At 66.8% G+C, this 22,832-nt stretch overlaps 1 protein-coding gene across 1 annotated transcript in view; it reads left to right on the top strand.

Moving 5' to 3' along the window:
- Positions 1-5,297: 5,297 nt before the first annotated feature.
- The window catches only part of SMOC2 (SPARC related modular calcium binding 2), a 212,518-nt gene continuing 194,983 nt past the window's right edge, over positions 5,298-22,832 (top strand). The window contains exon 1 of the mRNA XM_054595203.1: positions 5,298-5,525. Within this exon, the coding sequence (XP_054451178.1) occupies positions 5,442-5,525 (84 nt within the window). The 5' untranslated portion in view covers positions 5,298-5,441. The remainder of the gene's footprint in view (positions 5,526-22,832) is intronic.

Here is a 22,832-nt window from a genome sequence, read left to right as displayed (position 1 = left end):
CTCTGTGTTCCTTGTACGGAAGTGTGCTTGCCGGTGACGCTCTCCCTGCCCCTGCCAGCGTCTGTTAGCGCGACGAGGGGCACGTCCTACCTGGGCGCACCCGGCAGGCGGCAGGGCCCGGGCCGCCAGCTGCATGGGGCCACTCCCGGGATCAGTGCGGCAGCCGCGGCCGCCCCGGGCAGCTCCCCGAGAGGCTGTCCCCAGGCGGGAGCGCTGGCCCAAGGGACTCTCCTCCCGGACGGGCCGGGCACGGGCAGCGAGTCGATCCCGGCCGTGGGCGGGGTCCGTCAGAGAAAGGGGTGCCGCCCCCGCCCCGTCCGAACCCCACTCAGAACCCTGAGCCACAGCCCCGGCTCTTGCTCAGCGGCAGCGGACCCCCAGGCCTGCCGGGGGCGGGGGCGCCTGCCCTCAGGAGGCCCCGTCCAGAAGCCACGGAAGGGGCGGCACCTGCCCGCATTTGTGCCCCTTCACTGAGCGCAGTGACCCCCCTTTCCTGGCCGGGGGGCCACTCTGTGTGCATGGCGTTCACGGCGGGCACCGGCAAAACCCACACGCCTCGGGCCCATCCCTTCCGTCTGGGTGCCAGAGGGCAAGCGCCCAGCACGTGGAGCTGGGAACAGAGCGGCCTGGACGGGGCGCGCGGTCCCTGCCGTGTGCCGCGGTGGCCCCGGACGGGAGGGTGGCAGCGTGCCCAGGCCGGAGGCCGTGCTCGGGCCAGCCCCAGGCCGACTGCACTGCCCGGCTGTCACGGGGGTCCGGGGCGAGGAGGCGGGCCACGCCGGGCGTGCCGCGAGGCCGGCCTGCTGCTGCAGCCGTGCCCTGGTCCCCGAAGGCAGGGAAGCTGGGCGGGGGCTGAGGCCAGGGCAGAGAGTGTCTATGTCGCTGCTCCTCTCCCCACGGAGCCCGTCACCCCGGGATGCGACCGGCGCAGCCCGTCACGGGAGGGGGCGTCCCGGGTGCCCCGCGGGCGTGCGCTAGGGGCCGGCGGGGCCGGGTGCCGGGGTGGCCGATAGGCTTCCCTGTGGGTCTCTTCTCACACTGCTCTCCACCGGCGGTGTGTCTCTGTGGCCCACGGGCCGCAGGGGGTCCCTGGAAAGCCGTATCTCTGCTGCCCTGTTATCTGTTTCTTCCCCCTACAGGCAGGTCTCCGTGAGAAAGAGGAAGGGACACGCAGGCGGCTGCGCGGAGGCCGCCTGAGTTCTGGGGAACGGGCGGTGGCCCGCGGAGCGGGCTCCGGGTCTCTCCATGCACGCACCTACTCCCCCCCCGCCCCCCGCTGCCCCCGCCGGTCTTGGCTGTGACGGGCTCCTGAGATCACTGTTTTCGCTCTGTCACTGGTGCATTTTGTGAGTCTCACGCACCTGCAAACGTCGCTTCGGGAATGGGGAGGCTCTCGCACAGGAGCGGTGGGGAGCAGAAGGTCGCCGCAAGCCTGGCGTCCGGCCGGCCGCTGCGCGGGGCCCGAGCGCACGGCTTGGCTGGGCGCAGTGTCTCTCTGGCACCACAACCCGTGCTTTGGAGTGGCCGGGCGTCTCCTGTCAACTCGAGAGGCAATGTTCTTGCTGTGAAAGTAGCAATTTTGTATTTGGCTTTGCGAAACAGAGCTCTCTTTGGAAACATTAAACCCTAACTTGGAAGACAGGCAGCGGCAATGAAGCTTTACCAAGAAGTCAAAAACAAGTGCTTTTTTTACTTGTTTGGCCGCGGCGCTCGAGCTAGATGCAGAACCTAGTCAGATGTGGCGTCTGCGCGGGTCCCTCGTAGCGGCTGGCGCGGGAGGACGGAGCCAGCTCGGGGGCGGGGCCGAGGCGGGCCCGCCCACAGTCCGGTGCGCGGTGCGCGCGGCCCTGGGACGTCTTGGCCTGCGGTCCTCACCCGCGAGGCCTGCCCTCCGTGAGGCTTCCGCCGGGCACCATCAGAGAATGTGGATGCAACACCCCTGCTTGCCCCGCTTTATGAAAAAGTTCCAGAAAGGCCTGGGAAGCGCTCTCCTGCAGCTTGCCTCGGCATCTCGAGGAGGAAGAAGATTCTTATCTACAAAGATACTCCACGGATGCAGATGATTTGTTACTTAATGTATGAAAATAGAAGAGAAAACGTCTGAGTTAGGCTGAGGGCCCACCCTGGAGCTCCGCTGCAGGGCAGCTGGCCCCCAACACTGGCCAGCACCCCAGGCCACACCCTCTGCCTGCCGCCCCCGCCCCGCCCGCCGTGCGCACGGGTTCCTGCAGTGGGGGGCCCGGCTGAAAGCCCAGAGCTTGTGAGAGTCTCGGCTCCTTCGCCCGTGGACCGAAGGGAGTGAGCGGAAGGGCGGAGGCTGGAGGCCGCAGGAGCCATCAGAAGCTGACCACGCTCCAGTCCGGAGGTCCGGTCCAAGTCGTTCTGTGGGTGGGGACAAGCGTGGCCGCAGACGAGAAGACAGTGACCCCGGCCGACCTCAGGCAGACAGGGCTCACCCGCCAGGGCTAGGGAGATGCGGGGAGAAGCTAGCGGTGGAGTGAGCGGGTGGCGGACATGGCTGAGGGCGTCCAGGGTCCGCCCACACCGCGGCCGCGTCTCCCCTGCCCCGCAGGCCACACCCAGTGCGGAGCCTTTGGGCTGCGCGTTCGGCCCGCGGAGTCGGCAGGGACTCCGGTGACGGCCTTTGACATTCCCTGCTGAGGCGGCAAGTGTTCTGGCCAAACACGAATTAGCCAGAAACAATAATTAAATTATGCCACGTCCACCCAGAGAAAAATCATTTGCACTTCTACCGTTCGAGAATAAACCAACAAGCCAGTCGAGCAGCTGCTGGAGCCTTTGGCTGGTGGCCTGAGGGACAGTCACGGAGAAGAGCAGGGATGGCAGGGGCCTGGGCCGGTGATGCTTTCCGCTCTTCGCCTTTATTGTCACTTTCATCAGGACACAAGCAAACTCCGGATCCATCCGCCGTGATTTAGAACAGGCCCTGTGGCTTATTGATTTAACACGTACCCCCATTTCCAGGGAACTTCTCGGCGGGGCTGCCTGTCCCAGGGGAGCTGGTTGGGAAGCGCAGGCCGGGACTCCCCGCCCTCCCTGTGCACGGGGCGGGCCTGCTTCGGTTTCCTCTCCTGGGGGCACCCACGCACCGTCACGCCAGTAATCACTTGCCTGGCGGCGTAAGAACGTCAGACAGATACACCGATGTCCTAGTGTCTCTTCTAAGTGTGTTGAGTTTCTTCGTGAGAAAGGAAACTGGTCACGTCTGCACACCCCGCTTCTAGCACCCATGGGGGACTGGGACTTGGCGCTGCAGGCCCGAGGGCCTCTGAAGGGGCCGGCCCACCCTCCCGGGCCCGGGTCGGGACAGATGTGCTTTGTCTGTCTCCCTGGGACTCGCGTGGGCTCTGCCGTTGATACGCGGACAGTGTGTGGAGATTCTAAATAAAGGCCCTCAGGGCCCGGGAGTCGGCTCCCGGGCCCCTGGCTCCTCCGAACCTCGGAGAAGTGGGCCCCAGCGGCCATGGTCTGGCCCGATTCCGCCGCCTCTGAGATCTGGCCGACACCGCCCCGCTGCCATTCTGCCTCACCTGCGAAATGGGCGTAATGGACACCTCCCCTCGCCTGCCATCGCCGAGGCTGGCGGGGGGGGGGGGGGGGTGGATGAAACAACCTGTTTTCAATTTTCCGAGTTCCAGGGAAACGTGCACAGACTCAAATAAACATCTCAGCCGGCGGCTAGTGTCCTCTCAGGGAGGCAGCCAGAACACACGGCTCGCCGAGTGGCACGTGACTTTGAGAGGCTGCGTGTCCGCTCTGAATGTAAATTTCCTCCTCCTCAGAATTTGCGGTATGCCGTCCTTACCTTTTATTTTTTTTTTACCTTGATTCTTATTAACGTTGCCTAATCTCATTCTTCATTTGCTTAATCGCCTGCAGCTGCCTGGCTCACCTGTTTCTCAGGCCCTCGAGCCGTCCCCAGGGCTCGGTTGTGACGTCCCCCTGAGCCCCAGCACCGGGAGGAACGTGTTTACAGGGCTGCCCAGGTTCTCGGGGCCCAGGGACTTGAGGGAAATTCTTGAGCAGCCCCTCCGAGGACCGCGCGTCCCCTGCCTGTCCCCCGGGCCCCGTGCATCACCTTTGCGAGGGGAACGGGAGGCTGCCCTTCTGCGGCACGGGCCCCGCCCCCGGGACAGCGCAGGCTTTGTCTGCCCCCGCAGCGCCCGCGATTTGCTGCTACACACCTCCCCGCCCCCGCAGGCCCCCCAGAGCTCAAGCTTCGGATTAAACATCAGATGAAAGATCAGATGTGGCTTTGCTATGTCTCGTCCTTTCTCCCTGTGCCCCTGACCCGTCAATTGCTGCATTGTTCTTGCAAATCTTCACTCTGTGCTTTCTGTGTGAGCCAGAAGTAGGGCTTTTTCCTGTAAAGTTGTAAGCCAAGGCTAAACTATTTCAGCAATGTTGTCTGCCGTGGATGCGATCCAGAGTTCGCGTGTGCGAAATTCCCCTGGTTTCCAACCCGTCCCCACCCAGGAGCCTGCAGCCTCCGCAACGCTGCCCTCGCCGCTCACACCCCCGGCGGCCCTGACGGAGCGGCTGCAGAGCCGGCACATTCCAGCCACGCTTGCCGGGGGTGGGGGGGGGTGGGCGGCCGGCCGCCAGTGCCGCGTCTCAGGCCCGGAGCCGTGGGTCCACGCGCCCGCGTGGACTGACCTGCGCAAACACGCCGCGGGCGCGCCGTCTTCCGGTGACTTCTGGAGGACGTGGTGTGGACAGTTGACCTGCTGGAGAGCCAGTGAGGCTGAGAGACGACATCCGGGGCTGGAGGGGGCCTTGGAGTCCGGAGGTGGAGGAGAGCCAGGGGCTGCCGCGGACTGACCCCGTCCCCGTTAACGCTGGCGGTGAGCCCGGCCCCGGGGTCGAGGGTGCGCGCTCCAGGTGGGCGCCCTGGGCAGGAGGAGGGCGCAGCGCATCCTGTGGTTGGGCCAGGGATTCCCAGGGCTGGCGCGCTGTGCGCACGCCTGGTGGGTGCCTGTGCATCCCTGTGTGTGTGCCGCGTGTGTGCACGTGTGCCTCCGCAGGGAGGAAGCACGCACACAGCACCGCCCGCCCGCAGCGCCGCCCTGCTGGGCCCCTCCGGGGGTCTGGTTCCGCAGACCCGTGCAGGGTGGCCCCTGGGCCAGAGCGGGCATCTGAGCCCAGCGGGCGCGGCGGCGAGCGCGGGAGGTGGGGCTCAGGAGCGAGGGGAGGGGAGGAGGGGAGGGAGCGAGGGAGGGAGGAGGCTCCAGGACGCCCTGGAGTTATTTGACAGGAGCCAGGGCAGCCGCGCAGGACGCGGAGGAGCGCTCGGTGCCGCGAGGGCAGCGGGTCGAGCCTGGCTGCCCGGAGCGCTGGGGAGAAGACCTCGAGCAGCCCCTGCGCCCGGCTCCGGCCGCTCTGCGAGTCGCCGCGCTCCGGCCGCGCGCCCCGCGCTCGCCATGCTGCTGCCCCGGCTCTGCTGGCTGCCGCTGCTCGCGGGGCTGCTCCCGCCGGCGCCCGCGCAGAAACTCTCCGCGCTCACGGTGAGTTCCGCCGGACCCCGCGCCCCCTGGGCCCAGGCCCCGGCGCAGAGAGCAGGTGACCCTCGGGGAGGTGGCGCCTCCTCCTGCTGGCAGGGCCGGGGCAGGTGGGAGTCAGGCGGGTCGGTGGCGAGCGCTCCCGGGATGGACAGCCGCCGGCTGCGGGGGGCGCACGGGGTGCCGGCGCCGCGGGTGGGCGACAGCGAGGGCGCGCTCCCCGACTTGTGCGCGTACCTCGGCCGGCGCCGCCCCACAGAACGGTTCCAGGCGGCCCCTCCAGAGGCTTGGCGCCCCCGGCCCTTGGGCCAGGGGCGGGGAGCCCGTCCGTGCGCGGGCTGTCCGCGTGGGCGCTTGCGGGGGTGGGGAAGGGGCTGCCCACCGTGGGTCCTCCCTGTGGCCCACGAGCCTTGCCTGGCTCTCCTGGCGACCTCTCGAAGGGCAGTTAGGGGAAGCAGATGACAAATAAAATCATTTGTCAGCTGCGTAGGCAGGCAGAGCCGGGAGGGAGGAGGCGCCTCCACCGCCCGCGGCCATGTGCCCTCAAGTCCTCTCTGGGCTGGTGCTGCGCGCAGGCCGGCGCGCGCCCGAGCGCGTGGGTCAGGCGGTTGACCGCTGTGTGTTTTTCTTTCTTCGCTGCAGCTTCTGGGGGCTGGCCTTGGCCGGCGCGGCGTGCGGTGCCAAGCACGGAGCTCCGCGCAGGGGCCGCGCCAAGCCGCCGGCCGCTGGCCGGCCGGCTGCAGCCCCCAGCTCCAGCAGACCTCGTGGGCTCGCCGGGTTTGCAAACCCATAATTAATGCAATCTGCAGAAACGAAAACATTCCACTTAAATATGTTTTTGAACAAGTGCTTGAGAAAACACGACGGTAGAGAGAACACCCCTGGTGGACAGGCACCTCGCAGTGCCAGGGGCTCGTCCTGAAGGCGTTTATTGTAGTGAAAATAGAGGCTGGGGTCCGGTTCTGCTTTTCAGCAAATCCATGAGCCTTTTTTTTTTCTTTTAAAGCAGTACGAAGGGGAAGGAGTTAGTGAGTTCATGGTTCATACCTCAAATTCTTCTGGAGCGGTCGCGGGTCCCTGCCTTGCGTCTCGCAGTGACGTGGAGATTAGAGCCGGTGAGCTGGAGGCTCGCGGGGCGTCTCCGCGCGCCTGGCTTTCCCTGTAGACTTCTCTCCGCAGAGGGCCGCCGGGCGTTCACTGCGTGTGTTCCCCTGTGTGCCTGCTAATATGCGGAGACGGACCCCCACGCAGCGCCCCCGCCTCCGTAGGGCATCAGAGGGGCAGAGGGCCCGGGGCCAGGTCTCAGACCGCGACCCCGGCTTGCCCCAGAGCCGGAGCAGCAGGTTGCCCACCGTTGCCGTGGGTTCCTGGCAGTGCCCGGAGCAGGCTGCCCTCGCAGGCCGCGCGGGGAAGGGGGTCGGCCGGGCGGGGCCCCCAGGAGCAGCAGAGCCCCTGTGGTGAGTTATTGGAACAGTTTAAACCTCGGCAGCATTTCTCTCCCGCCCTCCCTGCCCTCTCCTGACGTAAGCGTTTGCTCCCGGGCAGCCTCCAGCCCTTCGCCCGGGACAGCGGCCCGCAGGGTGCCCCGCGATGCCCGCCCCACAGGGGGTGCCTGCGGCGGTGCATCCTGGGGGCCCGCGGTGCCTCTTTTCCTGCACTGCCCAGAAAGCGTTTGGCTTCGAAACCGCATTTGCAAATAAAATGCTGTGTTGCTTTTGCATCCAGGAGAAAAGTTTAAAGCCGTAAAATATTTTGGCAGACGGCTTCCCACCCCACCCCCCACCCGGGACATCAGGAAGTCAGCCGAGGGGCCGCGTGGAAACGGGGCATGTGCTGGGTCTCCCCGCGGTGCTGCTGTCTCTTCAGACCCCTTCCTGGTCCGGTGGGGGGGGATCTCTTTTGTTCTCGGGGGGAGTGGCTCTGGACTCGCATCTGGCCTTCCATCCGCCGGAGAGGCAGCCTCGGCCGGCGAAGGGCGCGGCAGCCGGGTGTTCCCCAGAGGCAGGCTCCCGCCTCTCCTCTTCTTCGCCCCCCTCCTCCGTGAAGCGGGGACGCGGAACAGGATCTGTGTGGCGCGTGTGAAGATGAGTGATAAGGCTTCTCATGCGCCCGGTGCATGTTAGCTTTCCAGGTAACGGCGTATCTGATGGCACCCACAGCATGGTCCCTTAGGAGACAGTTCTAAGTGCCGTGATTATCAGCTCGCACGGGCCGCGCCCTCAGTGGGCCTGGACGCCGGCCCCTGCCTCTCCGCCTGTCGCAGCCGCTGGGACAGGCCCCTGGTGCTCGGCGCGTGGGCGAGCGTTGTCGAGTGCGCGTCGCCTGCGCTGGACGGGCTGTTGAGACAAGCGCGGTTTTCCGCCTCCTGCGCCGTCCCCGGCCGCTCGCCCAGCTGCCGGTGCCTCTGCCTCTTGGGCTGGCGGGTGGGTCGGCCGGGCCTCTCAGAACTCCGCCGGCCCCCTGTGCCCACACACTCGGGGCAGCGCGCGGCCCAGGCGTGTCCCGGGGCTTTGCGTTCCGGACTCAGAGAACCCGCTTTGCTTGAGAAGTGTCCTGTTCAGTTTTTGCCATAACACCTACTCTGGCTGTTCTTATGGCTTTCCAATGGCTTTGCGGAACCTCGCGGCCCTCGGTCAGGCCTCAGCGTCTTCTCCAGTCAGCAGGGCGTCCACTGTGTCCCGTCCACCCTGACTTGGGCCCATGTCTCTTTTTTCCTTGAAGACGTGGGTCCGTCCAAGGCTGGGCCATCTCCATTTTCCACTGTTCGTGCGAGTGGTTGACCCGTTTTTGTTGTTGTTTATTTGATTCCCCTGCGCGATCCAGGCTGGGAGTAACATCCCGCGGAACTTGGCGGTGGCACGGGCAGGCTCGCCCTCCTGTGTGTCTCTCATGGTGCGGCCACAGGGGTCCTGATGGACAGCCGGTAAGCCCGCCCCCGCGTGCGTCCGCGGGGGCCGGGAGGAGCGGCCTCACCTCACCGGCCCCTGCCCAGCAGGGGCTGCGGCCTCCTTTCGGAGCTGGCCCCGTGCCTTGGCGCCCAGACATAGAAAGCAGAGTTAAGGGCCCTGAGCCTTGGCGCCCGGCACCCCCATGCCTGTTCTCACTGCCAGGGAAGGGCACCCCTGAGTGTGTCTGTGACGTCCACGCGCTGTAGGGGGCGCTCTGTGTCTGTGTCCTCGTTTCACCGTTAGGACAAGCCACCCGGAAACACCCTGTTGCAGCCGCGCTCAGGGGAAGGGAGGCGGAGCTTCCCGGCCCGAGTCTGAGCCCCAGCCGTGAGGCCGATGGAGATGCTTCCATATCCACCCTGGGACCGCTCCCTTCCTTGGGGCGGGTGGGCAGGGCGGGAGGGCGTCCGGTGCTGGCCTTGTGTCGCCTTTAGGGACTCCACGATTGGGCACCACCTTTCCCCTTTGGGACTGGTTGGCCTTTGACAGCTTCCCACGGGGGCCTGGCGCCCGGGGCAGGCCCAGGGCTTGCTGGGCTGGGGCCCGAGTGACCGGAGCGGAATGGCGGTTCTCCTCTCTGCATGTGTTTATTTCCTTTGAAAGCGAGGGAAGGGGACAGGAAACAGAATTTGCTCAGAGATCGATGTTAAATGTGTCCTTATTAGCATGTCCAGGAGATGATCTAACACGGACGTTGCTGAGGCACCCACAGGAAACGTGCTCCCGCCTCTGGGCATTTGCGGTGCAGGCCGTGCGCCTTCCCGTTCGGACGCTGTTGTCACTCCGGGCCACTGTCTGAGGAGTGGCCTTGCTTTTCCCCGCCCCCGCGCAGCTGCTGGGAGCCCGGGGCGCTCTCCGGGGGCGGCGCACCGGTGCCAGGCGGGCCACGGGGCGGCTGAGGGACGGGAGCGAAACACAGCCGCGGTTGCCCAACCAGGAAGCCCATTCGCACGGCAACCAGGCACCCCCACGTCCGCAGGAGCCACCTGAATTTTGAAGTCAAAACCCTAAATAAAACCTGAAGCCGCTCCTGGCCCTAGCAAGTCCGCAGGGAGCGCCCGGGGGGCCGCGGCGGCCGCGTGCAGGCAGGACGGCGTTTGGGAGGGGCGGCCCCTCAGCCTGCGCGCGGCCCTTGGGGCAACGTGACGTCCATGTGTCTTTGAATTAAAAGATACCCTATGCCACACACACATCACAGACGTAGGATGGCGCGTTTCCAGTAGAACCTTGGAACTAGGGAATGCAATGAGAAACTGTTTTCTGGGTTCGTTTATAGAAGGTGAGACGGCTAACCTTTATGCTCCCCCCGGTCGCTGGCTGGACGAGACTTCGCCCTTAACATTCGTGTGTCTTTAGAGGCTGGATGGCCGTCCGTTGAATACTTAACTGAAGCCCAGAGCGGAAAGACTTCGGAAAATAAAACGCTAGCTGTACATGGGCTGAGCAGAAATTACTGCACGAGGGAAGACAGCAGGTGTCCTTCTGTGGTCTGGGAGCCCAGGCCGGAGGTCAGAGAGCAGAGCCTGGCAGTGAGGCGCCGATGCATAAAACCAAGGACAACGTCATGTCACAGTTCTGCACGCAAAACAAGAAAGTATAAACGCGGACTCGTACACTGCATGGTCCGGCCAAGTGTAATGAGACTTTTCGAAGGGGGGCCGGTCTCGGAGCGGCCACGGAAGCCCCAGCAACACCCAGGCCCGTGCCATGCGTGACCCCCACGGCCCGGAACTGGGAGGCCGGCGCAGGAGAGGGACGGCGCCTCTTTGCATCCGCCCCCCCCCCCCCCCGCCATCTCCTTTCGTCCCCGCCCCCCCGCCCCCCGCATGCCCGCCCAGGGCCCAGCGAGGAACAGATGTGCAGCCCGAGCTGACCGCTAATGGCGTCGCGTCCGCCCCGTCCAGGCTGCGGTCCTGCCAGGGGGTTTCAGTTTCTGTTCGCCGTACCCTCCCTCCGACAGCCGCCTCCGGCCGCTCTGCCGAGGGCCGTCCCGGGGGCCGGCTTGCTGTGGTGGCCGGGCTGCGGCCGACCCTCTGTCCCCAGTGTTGCGCCACTGCGCCCGTCTGTTAGCAAGCGCCGCCTGTGGCGGGGTTTCCTGGGGGTAAACCAGCCGTTGGAGGCGGCCGGCAGAGAGGCTCCCAGGGACAAGGCCGTTTCAGGGGGCGTGAAGGGCCGCGGGGGAGTGCCCGGCGGGGCGCTTGGTCGCTGGCGCGGGCGCGTCCACGGGGCACCGTCTGCTGGGCCCGTTCCACCCGGGTGCCTCAAATTCGTTGGCTTTAGTCCCTTCTTAAAAAGCAAGTTCCTCCTTTTCTTGGCCAAAAATGCTGTCGTATCTCGGTCGACCCTGAAAAAGGCAGGTGTTTCTGTTTATTTGTCTTCTGTTCTGCTCAGTAATCAAGGCCTAGAAACACACAGACCCGCCCCCCCTCCGCGGTAGATGCAGCCAGGGGCACTTGACTTCCTTCTGGGGGTCCCGAAAACCCGCCTGGCTCCCGTGGCTTCGCCTGCCCGGGCAGGCCCGTCCCACACCAGCCCCGGGGGCCGGTCCCTGGCCCAGGCCCACACAGCCCTGCGTCGCGGACGAGGACACGTGCTCATTGGTGAATCTTGAGGTCGGCTCCAAAGGACAGAGCACCCCACGGGGATGTGGGAAGACCATGCTCAGGGGAACCGGGGGCGTCTACGTGGTGGCCGCCTCACGGGGGGCGGGGGCCGTCCTCCCTCCTGCCTCAGGGCCCCCGCGGCCGGGGGAGAGGGGGCCCTGCTCCTCCCAGAGCCGGGAGGAGGCCGGCGGCCCCGGGCTCCATCGCTGGACAGGTGAGCCCCGTGTCCGGGACGGCGCGGCGTGCGAGCCCCTCGCCGTGCCTCTGTGCCTGGCAGACACGTCCCGCTAAGTCTCGTCCGGTGTCCTCGGAACTCCGGTGGCGCTGGGCGTCGCGGCTCCCGTAGCCACGCAGAACCCGGCCCAGGCGCTGGGCTTCTCACGCGTGGCCGCCTCAGCTCCCCCGCCGCCACGCGCGCGGCCCTCTGCAGAGCTGGCGGCGGCTGCACATCTGTTCCTCGCGGGGCCTTGTTCCGGGGTCTGTGCGCTCACCGCCGCCCGATGCCGGGGTGATGCTCCCTGTGTGTGAGTGTCTCTCTCATGCCTGCCCTTTTCTTACTCCAGCCTGTACTTTTTATAACATTGAGGAAAAATACACAAATCAAAAGAAAGGTCCCGGACTCCTCAGCCTCGCTTCCCTCAGGGGCCTTTCGTCTCTGTCCAGCGGAAGTCGTGTTGCGGTGAAAGGGCTTCGAAAGGGACGGTCACCCCCACTGACGAGAGCCGATCGCTGTGAGACTCTTGCAATCTTACACACAGCCCAAGGGGTTCGGATGAGGGTCTCAGAGCAGAACTTAGCGCTTTGTTTTCAGTTGTGTATTCATTCCTAGGACGCGGGTCTGTGTCGTGAAGAAATAAAAAACAGAACGGAACAGCACATTTAAGATGAACTTGAAAATAATGGTCTCAGAAGGAAAGAGGCCCTGTCCCGCCCCAGTGCGGGGCTCGCAGGGCCGGCTGTCTGGCGACGGCAGCCGGCGGCTCGCGGCGGAAGTGGGGGCTGCGCCGTCCCCTCGGGCGCCGCTGTGTGCAGGGTGCGCGGAGCTCTCCCGTTGCACCCCCCTCGCAGAGCAGCCTCGTGCGACGTTCACAGGTGTGTCAGGAGGGACCATCACCTCCTCCACGGGGACGCGGCAGAGCCGGGCCAGACGCGGGGAGTGTGCCTGTCTGGTCCCGCCCCCGCCCGGTCCACACCCGGAGCTCCCGCTGCTCCCCGTGGAGGCCCCTTCCCTTCGGGCGCTTTGAAGGATTGAGAGAGAGTCGACGGGGCCCCGCGAGGCCCCGCGGGGGAGGGGCCGGCCGCGGAGAGACCCTGTGGGGGCCGTCGCAAGGACTCCGTGAGGGCGGCCTCCCCGCGGCTGGGGCGGCACCCTGAACAGCCAGCTACTGACAGTCAATGAGGTCAGTGCCGCGGGTTCCCCACCAGCCGTCTGTTGAGCGGTCACTAGGTCGCCTGAGGGCAGGGCCTGCTCCCCTGCCCGCCCCCCGCACGCATGCTCAGGCAGGGGCCTGCCCTTCTGCTTTGGGGGCGCCACCGCCGCCCTGGGCTGCCCCTCCCCTCCCCTCCCCAAGCCGCCCCCACTGGAGGGCTGCGGGGTCACCGTGGCCCTCAGGCCTGGGGCACCACCTCCGGAGCCGGTCACTGCGCAGCCCGGCGGGGCCCCGCTGGCAGCAGCGGCGTGCGGTTGGCTCGCAGCCCAGGGCCACCCCCGTCGGAGGTCCTGGCACGTCAGTCGCCCCCGGTGGCCGCTGCTGGCCTTTCCCAAGCTGGCAGGGGTCCTTCATGTGCCGTCCCGACCCCATGGCCCTGGCTGGAGCGCCCCTCTGGTCCTGCGGACGTGTGGGGTCCCTCTGTCCTCCCGTGGCTGGGTGGCCACCATGCCCCGGCCGGACAGGCCGGCCCCCTCCCAGGAGAGGCCCCTCGGTGAGCTTCCTTTCATGGCCCCGATTCACGATCCCTCCCCAGGGGGTCCGGCCGCCTCCACACCCCTTCTTAGCGCCCCCTCCTCCACCCTGGAATCAACGACTCAACCTCGTCCATAAAACGCTACATTGGACTTTCAAGTGCACGTTATTGTGAGTCACACTCTGAAAACTTTCCGCTAATCCGGTGACGGACCGGCACCGGCGGTGAGCACGGCCGTCCTCGCACCCTGGGGCCCAGGCTGCCGCCCTCCGGAGCAGCCCGCCCGGCCCCGGCCCCGGCGGTGAGCGGTGAGCACGGCTGGTCCCGGAGTCAGACTCCGCCAGCGATGGTATCTGACCTGCGCCCCGCCCCACCCCCGCCGGGCAGCCGGCAGCTTTCGTGGGTGTTTGTAGCTGGGGTTTTGGAAACGCCTCGGGGTGAGGAAGGTGAGTAACAGCTCCGACCTGAACCCACACGCCTGATCCGTGCTGGCTGCGCCTGCCCAGACGCAGGCGCTCACGCCAGCCGGGCCTCGTCCCGGGAAGATGTATGTCGTGCAGGGGCTGCCAAAGACCGGGCTTCCTCCTCGTCCCGAGAGATAATCCGGGTGGGGCTATGGGTCCCTCTGACACCCCTCCCCCCACCCCCAGCCCCGTGTCCCTTCCCTATCCCTCCATCACTGCCCTGAGCAGCTGCCCCACGGGGCTGGCGGGCGGCTCTGCGGGTCTGAACCGCCCGTGTTCCTCGCTGGCCACAGGAGGGAGCCGGAGAGCAGGCTGGCCCCCCTCTGGGGACTCGGGCTCCAGAGGTGGGGCGACGGGTTGAGGCCACCAGCAAGGCTTCTGCCACCTTGGTGACAAAAGACACCGCAGCTCTGCCACTTGGCACGAGTTCAGGCCCCACGCTGAGCTTCCCAGTTTTGAAGGGTCGACTCACGGTGCAGAGATGCTGCATAGGGAACCAGACACAGAGGCCTTTTTTTTTAACGTCCCAGTGCCTGGCTCGGGGCTGTGTCTCAGCTCTCAGGGAGGACCCGCTGCGCAGCCCCACAGCCGTGCGGCCGTGATGCGGGGCGCAGACAGGCTCCCGGTGGGGCCGTGGGGCCGCGGGGCCGCGGGCAGGCCCCCAGGGTCCTGGCTCCGCTGGCTGCTCTGCCTTCACGCGGGGGCAGACGGTGCGGCTCTGTCCGGACCCCAGGCAGGGCCAGCGTGGGCAGATGTCGGGGCTCCTCTTCGAGTCCCTTGGACATCAAAGCAAACCGCGCAGCGCCCCCCACCCCCCTGCCTGGCCACGCCACACGCCCCCCCGGGCGCCGAGTCCTGGGGGCCCGGCGAGCAGTGGCAGGTGGCACTCGCGTGGCACTGGCTGAGCTGTAATTACAGGATCCCCGCGCTGTGCCTCTGGGCTGCCCCGTAATCACCGCGTGGCCCAGAGCTCCCCTTGTCACCCTGCGGGTGCCAGGATCCCGTGGCCGGAGTGATCCTGTGGCTGGCATGCCTCCACGCCGCCTTCGCGGGCGCAGGGCCGGGGGGAGCCTCGCATCCCGTGCCCGCAGCCCGGGCTGCACCCGTGTCCCGGGCGGTGCCTGCCTCTCTGCGCCGCGGTCCTGCTGGAGGCCAGAGGGGGCAGGTGGGTGGCGCTGCCGAGGGGGGCGCCGGCTCTTCCAGGAGCCGTTCCCTTGTTCTCCCTTTTCCAGCCCCGACAGGAGCCCCGTCCTGCATCTCTGTGTTTGCCGTGGCGTCGCGGCTGCACGGCCGCCCCGCCTCAGGCTCCCCGCCTTTCTCTGGCGCGGTTCACGGCCCAGCCCCGCGGGAGACTCCACCATCGACTCAGTGCCCCCAGGCCTCTGGGACGTGTTCCAGGAAGGCCCTGTGGACCGGCTGGGGGCAGCCCCTGCGGGGGGGCCACAGGCCGCCGTCCGGGGCACCCGTGAGGGAGGGACCCCTCGCTGGAGCCTGATGTCTGCTGTGGGACAGCATCCGGTCGGGTCGGCGGGGGGACCTCGCCGCCACCCACCCGTGGGGAGGGGGCCCCGTGCCTGCCCGGGGCTGGGATGCCGCCTGGGCTGGGCCCGAGCGCCAGCCGCTCGGGCCGGGACGCCCACAGCGGCCACTGAGCCCCTTCTCCTGGGCTGTAAGACGAGGGAAGGCCGTGGTCCCCGTCATCCCTGTCACTGCCGGTCCCCTCCGGGCTCTGGGGCCAGGGTGGCTCCCGGCTGCTCGTTCCCCTCGCCCTCTGCAGACGCCGGTGTTCCCTTTGGGAAGACCTCCTGACTGCCGGCGGGTGCCACGCCAGCTCCGCCTGAGGCCAGGGGCCTTCGGTCAGGCCTGTTGTTGTTACTGTTCTCGCTTCGTAGTAATTACACGCTAATTTGCTAAGTGCAGTTTGGAGACCAGTGTGATGTCGCAGTTTAGCTTCACGGAACTCGCGCGTAATTAGGCGCACAGAGGTGGCAGTGGCTGGGCGCTGCTGTGCGCGGGCCCTCGTGGGAACGCCTTTCCCTGCCGCCCCCTCTGCTGCTCCCAGCACCCGGCAGCGTGGCTCAGCCTGTGCTGCTTGGCAGGCGGGGACACGGCGACACCGAGGGATCGAGGGACGTGCCCAGGGACAGCAGCAGCAGGGCCGGGCCGGGCTGGGCAGCGGCACCAGATGTAGGTTCTGGGGGCCACGAGGTTGCTCCGGCCCCGGGCGGGGGTCACGGTTCCGTTTTAACGTCCAGGGCCGTGCGGGTCAGGCAGGCCGGGGCGGCGGCTTCCCGGGCCGGCAGCTCCGGCTCCGGTTTAACATCAGCACAGGTTTGCAAGTGAGGAGCGCGGCCCCCGCTCACAGCTCGGCGACTGTGGCTGGTTTTGCAAGCTCACTGCAGTCGGGGCCACAGAGTCCCCTGGGTTCGTGGGTGAGGACCTGGGTCAGACGGGAAGGGCAGCCCAGGACACGCTGGCCGGGAAGCACTGGCAGCACCTGCAGGGAATGTTCTCCGTGCGGATCCTCCGAAGATGCGCCCTTCCGGTCGGTCCTGCCCGGGACGCGGACGGTCAGCGACGCTCCCCTCGGGGGAGGCGAGGCCGCGAGCGGGCGCCGGGGGCGGCCCCGGGCGTGTGGGCCCCGGGTCCGGGCGGGGATGCTGGCCGGGCGGCTGTCCCCTGCCCTCGCGTCACTCGTGCTCCCTGGCCGTGGGTGCTCGGCTTCCGCTATGTTGACGGATCCATGTTCCTCTTGCTGAAATTCTGAGCTGTTCGGAGACCCTTCGAAGACACCTTTGAATCTGCTGTAAATAAGATGAAATTCACTCTGACCGGCTGACACTCCGGAAGGTTGTGCCGATGTCTGTGCCACAGCCGCGGGACAGCTGAGGGATGCAGGGCCCCCGGCTCTGGCCTCCACGCAGCGCCGAGGAGGACTGGACGGGCTCTCCTTCTTGGACACGCAATTAGCTCTAGCGGCCACGTGACAACATGACAGACATTTTGAAAACTAACTGCAGGACCCGTCGGCACCCCCCAAACCGTGTACTCTGCTTGGGGGGTCCCCGTCAAGACTTTATCGTGTGGTTTTTAAAGAACGTCGTTATGTTCCACGTGGGGGTGGGAGAGGCGCAGGGAGAGCGCGGACCCCCGCTGCGCACACCTGGGCGTCGGGGGTGGGGGCGCCGGTCCCCCAGGCCCCGGGAGGCCCGAGTGGGCAGCTGGTGGGCAGCCCAGCGTGGGGGCGGGCGGGTCAGCCCCACGAGCCCCACCACGTCCTGTGCCAGCTCCGTGGTTAACGGGACATTGAATGGCAGATTTCAGCAAAATGATTTACACGTCCAAGCCTCTGTGTGGTCTCCAGCTGTTATTTTGGCGGAAAGATGTTGCTAGACAGTAGCATCACTTTATTAAATTAAAGGCGTGACGTGCTGTCGTTGTGGATGTCCTTTGGTCCCGTGCTCGCTGAGCGACCGCGGCGGCACTTGGTGGGGGGGGGCCACGCCCTGGGGTGGGGGGCGCGTGGCCCCGGCCACGTGAGGAACGGCCCCGCAGCCCCCTTGCTGGGGGCAGAATGGCCGCGTTTGGCCCCCAGGCTTCCCATTCCTGTTTTCTTTAAACGAGACCCCGGCATCCGCCGCGGTGCTGCGCGCGCGCTTGGGTGTTGACGGAAGCCTTTGCTCAGCGGTGCCTCCCGCAGATGGAGCCTCGCCCACTCTTTGACGTGGGGAGACCCGCGGCCTCCGATCCTGTCCGGGACGTCAGCGGAGGGCACAGACACGCCCCCAGGGTGCGAGGCGGGCGCCACGGAGACTCCGCCCCGTCCCCCCTGCGACGCCGGCTGCGCACGTGTCCTCCTCAGGAGGTACCCGCGTCTGCGTGGGCCTCGCATGAAGGCCTTTCAACGTGACAGGCACCGCGCGAGCGCTGGAGATGAGCACGAGTGGCTGCTGGGGTCGCGCCGCTTCAGGCGCAGTCCAGCTCGCGCTGCACCCGGGAGGCAGAGGCGAAGGGCGCGGACGGGGACGGGGACCGCAACGCCCGCAGCAGGGCGGCGTTTCTGTGGTGTGGACAGCGAGTCACAGGGGTGCCCGTTGTAAACAGCGTCTTCAATTTGCACCGTCCGCGTCACCGCGGCTGCTGCTGGCACCCTCGCCGTGGTTGCTGGGGACCCGAGGCAGCCTGGGCCCAGCCCCAAGGTCGCTGTGCCGTTCCCGCACCCAGGGGCCCGAGGGTCAGACATGCGGGGCAGCGGGGACGGTTCCATTTAGGAGCAGCGGCGTGTGCCCTGCTTCTGCGTGTGCCCCGCGTCTGCGTGTGTCCCGCTTCTGCGTCCACTGGGGTTTTCCAGGCCGCTGCGATGCGAAGCCGCGAGGCGTGGGTTGGGGGTGACGCGGGGGTCCTCAGGCATGGCCCCGAGTGGCCTCCGCCCCTTTTCCCTCCCTGGCGGGTGGCTTCACTGAAACAGGACCCTGGACGGGGTTCTCGTCCACACCCCCCGAGAGCCTGAGCGGGGCTCCCCTCCGCCCCGCGCCCCCGCCCCACGTTCTGCTCGCCCGGTAGCCTGTCTCCGAAGGGGCCGGGGCCCCAGTTCTGTGACGCACAGCAAGGGCCGCTCCTGTTCAGAAGCTCACGCTGAGCCACGGCAGGCGGCCCGTGAGGACGGAGACGTCACGGGGCGGCGTCAGCACAGGTCACACCGCCCTGTCCCTCGAGGCGCGGCCTCCTCTGCTCGGGCCTCCCCCGGCGGCCTCGGGGCTCCCGGAGCGGCCTGCCGCGGCGGGCGGTCGCCGTCCTCCCCGCCACGGGCGCAGGACCCGTGGGAAGCGCGCGTCCAGCCTTTCCGGAGGCAGAACCCGAGGCAGGTGAGGCCAGCGGACGGTGGCCGCGAGCCCTGTGTGGGGCCAGGCGCAGGGGCGGGCGTGGAGCTGGAGGACGCGGGGCCGCGGGCTGGGCTGGCGCAGGACGCGACCCGTCTGCTGCAGGCGACGCAGCCCGGTGCCCGAGGACTGATGCTCCGCCGTCCCGGAGGCCCCCAGGGCCCTGGTGAAGGCTGGAGGTCACCGCCAAGTTGCCGGAGGCCGTGAACGTGCAGGTGTCATGTTGGTTTGAGGGGGCCCTGGGTGACAAGGGCCCGATTCCGGGGGGAGAACAGGCCTGGGCTCTCAGGGGCAGCTCGCGGGTCACTGTGGATCGGGGCCACCCCGCCCCCGCCCCCGCCCCCCCAGGCGCCACGTCTTCTGTTGTTAACACAAGCACCAGCCGCTGACCTAAACTTGAAAGACAAAAGAGCAAAGGCAGGTGAGGGTGAAATGCCCCTTTGCTGTGTCTCCAGGAAATGCCCCTGGGAAGTTACAGCTCTTGAAGGGCCGCGCGGCCGATGCTCCCTCTTGGACAGATGGGAGCCCGTCCGCTAACGAGGAAGCGGCGGGGGCGCTGCTCTGGGGGCTTGAGAGGGCGCTGCGTCTGCTGGCTCCGGTTTCCCCACCCAGCGCGGGTGGACAGTTGAAGGCATTTCACGGCAGAATGAGGCGGCACGCGAAGGCCCGGCGGGTGGGCGGGGCTGGTCTGCGGAGGGGCCGCCGGAGGGCGCCTGGGGTCGGGTGCTGGGTGTTACCCCGGTTGTCCCTGGACCTCCAGTCTCCTGCTGGCGACCGCGCGGGGGCGGCCCGGATCGGTCCCTTCGGCGCTGACCGCCCTCACGCTGTCGCGCGCCTCCCGACCGCGGGGCGCGGCGGCCCAGCCCATTTCCGGCGCATTCCGGAGTCGCCGAGTTCCCCGAAGCAGTGAAACCCTTTGGGGCTGTTAGGCTCAGGCGGAAGCTGTTTCAGGAGCAGCCAGTGAGTTTGTTCCGTCGTTTTTAACACGCGTCCACGTGGGAGGCTCAGAAGCCACGCGCCCGTGGGACTGTTATCCCGCAGGCCCCGGGCGGGCCTCCTGCGCCGCGCGCACACGGACACCGCTGCCGTCGCGGAACCTGGAGCAGCCGTTCTCGGGCCGCCTTCCAGTCGTGGGGTCCCCCTCCCGTCCTGTGGCGGCTTTTCTTTCCCGTGACACTGCCCGGCCGCTTTAACTGCTGTGCCATCTATGTATAGTTTCGTTAAAAAAAAACACCAAACACCAAGTTTTGAACTGGGACGCCTGTGACCTTTTTCTGTGTTGAACACGTTGTTAAAAGGGCTTCTGCCCCAGGAGCCTGCGGAGTGTTTTGCTGACATTTTATTCCTTGATCAAGGCGCATTAGGTATCTTTAAGGCCACCAATCCCGCGATGCTGGACGTTAAGCCGAGCCCGGATTCTCTCCATGGCCATATGGGCACTTCCGGGGTAAATGTTACCAAAACATTAAAACAGAAATCGCCGATGTGGGAAGTTTAATATTCCTATGTTTTCTGCCGCGTCTATTTAACTTGATAATAATATTGTGACTCCCACCTATGGAAGTCCTTTTTACACGGTTTTTAACGGGCTTCTCTCAACGGCGGAGGACGCCGCAGCTTGCGGGGGGCCTGCGGCGGCTGGGGCTCTCCGGCGCGGAGCTGGCCGCGCCCTGGGCGCTGGCTCGCTGTTAGCCTTGGGCACCTCGTTCCTGCAGCGACGGTGCGGTGAGACGTCGCCGAGGGGGAGGTGCGGCGCCGGCCTTCGCCCGCACGGAGGCTGCCCAGGCCCCTCCCCCGCCCGGGCCCCTCCCCCGCCCAGGCCCCTCCCCCGCCCGGGCCCCTCCCCCGCCCAGGCCCCTCCCCCACCCAGGCGTGCTCAGGCCCCTCCCCCGCCCGGGCCCCTCCCCCGCCCAGGCGTGCTCAGGCCCCCCGCAGGAAGAGGCCAGTCTCTGGACCGTGCTACTTTTTTGCATTTGCTGTTTTGCGGATCCAGCCCCACCTCGGTCCCCTCGGCCTCAGGGCTGGTCAGGCCTGGTACTCCTCCCGTTGTGGCGAGAAAATTGTCGCTCTGATTGGTAGAGCCCCGGCCCTGCAGGACCAGGCCCTTCCCTGAGGGGGAGGCCCCGCCTGGCCGTCCTGCGGCGCTTCGCGGCCCGTTTACCGTGGATGGCACCCCTGAGCACTCACGCCGTGGACCAGGGCCGAGGTCGGCGGGGGCGCTTCCAAACCGTCCGGACTCGCTGCGGAGCCCGCGACAGTGTTTGGAGGCCGATGGTGCAAACCTCTCGGGCTCTGTTTGCTTTGTCCGGGTTCTGTTGTGCTTTTGCGGTGCTTCCCCACGGGCAGCCCGGTTCCCGCTCTCTGCCGTCCATGCCCACAACGGACGTGCGTCCCTGAGCAGCGGCCCCGGGGAGACCCCGCCCTCCAGTGTCGCCTTCCCCGTGGGGGCGTAAACGCCACCGGCGTCCGGGCTGCGGGCCAGCGTTGGACCCAGCACCTTGCGCCAGGCGCACACGGCCCCTCCCACAAGTGCGAGGGGCGGTGCCTGGGCCCGGGCGCCTGTCAGGCAAGGGTGGGTTTTTGCCTTTTTGCTCTTTAAGGAGCTCCTTCCTCAGGTCATTTTCAGTTAACCCTTTATGCCCCACAGATGGGCGGACGGAAGGCGGACAGCCGGGCCGGAGGCTGAGTGGGGGCGAGTCCTGCCCTTGGGACCCCCGTTGTCCCCCCAGACCAGGTCCTCCTCCTTGGGCGACCCTGTGCTGCCCGGCTCCGGGCATCCGGGACGTTCGCCCTGGTCTGTGCCGGGGTGCGGGCGGTGGCACGGCGACCCGCGTCCTGTCCCATCTGCTCCGTGTCCCGAGGCACCGAGGCCCACTCTCCCTCCGGCCCAGCTGCTCGCTCTCGCTGGCTGCACCCGGCGGACCTCACGAGGCCCTGGGCGGCGTCAGGGAACACGCGTGCTTGGTCCTCGGGGACCACCACGCCCAGGTGCGCCCCCTTCTCAGGCCCCTCACCCCCGGGACTTCTGCCGCCGCGATACCTGGGGCTGTGCCAGCCGCCTCTCCTCCCCGCTCTGCTCCCTGGCAGGACCTCGGCTGGGACCAGGGCAACAGGGCCTCCTGTGAGCCCTGAGCAGGACAGGCGGCCGTCTCTGGCTTACCCGCTCTCGAACCCGATCGCCTCTCGTCAGGCTGGCGGCAAGCCGTTTCCGTTTGGGAAAGTCCTTGTGTCCAGTGCCCTCAGTGTTCACAGAGCGGCCTCAGGCACCCGGCACTGCAGGGGGAGACGCAGACAGGACGGCACGCACACACACAGACAGACGGACACACAGAGACACAGGCGCGCGCGGCCCCCACTCCACAGGGGGGTGTGCTTCCCTTCCCCTTCAAGTGTTTTTTGGGTGATCGGTGTAGCTGTTTCATTACCCGACTCCTCTGTGGTCACCAGGCAGCCTCGCGGCATTAGGTTCCCGGGGCTTCCTCAGCGAATCACCAGACTCAGTGGCTTAAGCCACAGAGTTTACTTTCTCTCGGTCCTGAGGCCCGAGGCCCAGGCAAGGTGGGGCTGGGTCCCCACAGGCAGGTGCTCCCAGCTGTCGGCCGGTCCAGTCCGATGGAGCCGCCCCTGGCGGAGTCACGTCCCTGGGTGTGTCGGAACCCAGGACACGGCCCAGCGCTGGAGGAGAGATGTCGTGGCCGAAGGTGCAAGTGTGAGTCTCAGTGGCCGACATCCTGCTTACACTGCGAGATGACATTCCGGCCCCAGAGCAAGGCGGGCTTCCCCTCAGGGACTGTGTACCTTGGGGACCCGTGGGAAGCAACATGGCAGCGCGGCTCCTCCAGCCTGTACAGCGCGCGGGGACAGGGGCTCCCCTGGGCTCGCCGGGATCCAGGCAGGCGGGTCAGCAGGAAGCCATCCTCGGCCCTGCCCGACCTGGGGCGGCCGAGCCCTCCCCGCCCGTCCCAGGCTGCGAAGCCGGTTTCGAAGGAGAGCTCACACGCTGGAATAAGGCGCGAACGGCCCGAACGTCGAGAAGTGTTCAGACCCCATCTCTTTGAAGGACAGCGGGCTCGCACGGTGATCTTTATTGGTGCGGATTTGTTCAGACAAACCAGCCCTGTTGCTTCATGATCTCGCCTTGTGCGGGGCCCGCGCAGCCCGGCTCAGTGACGTGGGGGCCAGCGTCGTGTTTCACAGGTGACGTGCAAACTCCAAACGAAGCGACGCGCTTCCAGAAGCGGAGAGCTCCTGGTCAGAAGCGACCTTCCACATGCAGAGGCCACGCACCTGCAGAGTGGGCAGCGTGGTGCTGAGGCTCGGCTCTCCGGGGCCCCCGGGATTTAAAGTTACATTGGTTTGGTACATTAACACTGAGTTGTTTGGTACGTTAACACTGAGGTGTGGTAGGAAATACTGGTTAGTTAGAATTGGCTTTAGACAAGCAAGTTGACAATGTGGACGTACCGTATTTTGCTGTGTATAATGCGCATTTTTTTGCCCAAATTTTTGAGGG

Source organism: Pteronotus mesoamericanus, unplaced genomic scaffold, assembly GCF_021234165.1.
Source record: "Pteronotus mesoamericanus isolate MK-2021 breed Mesoamerican mustached bat unplaced genomic scaffold, CSHL_Meso_final contig_134, whole genome shotgun sequence".
NCBI lineage: Eukaryota > Metazoa > Chordata > Mammalia > Chiroptera > Mormoopidae > Pteronotus > Pteronotus mesoamericanus.
Note: the sequence above shows the minus strand (reverse complement) of the source record. Positions and strands in the feature narration are given on the sequence as shown.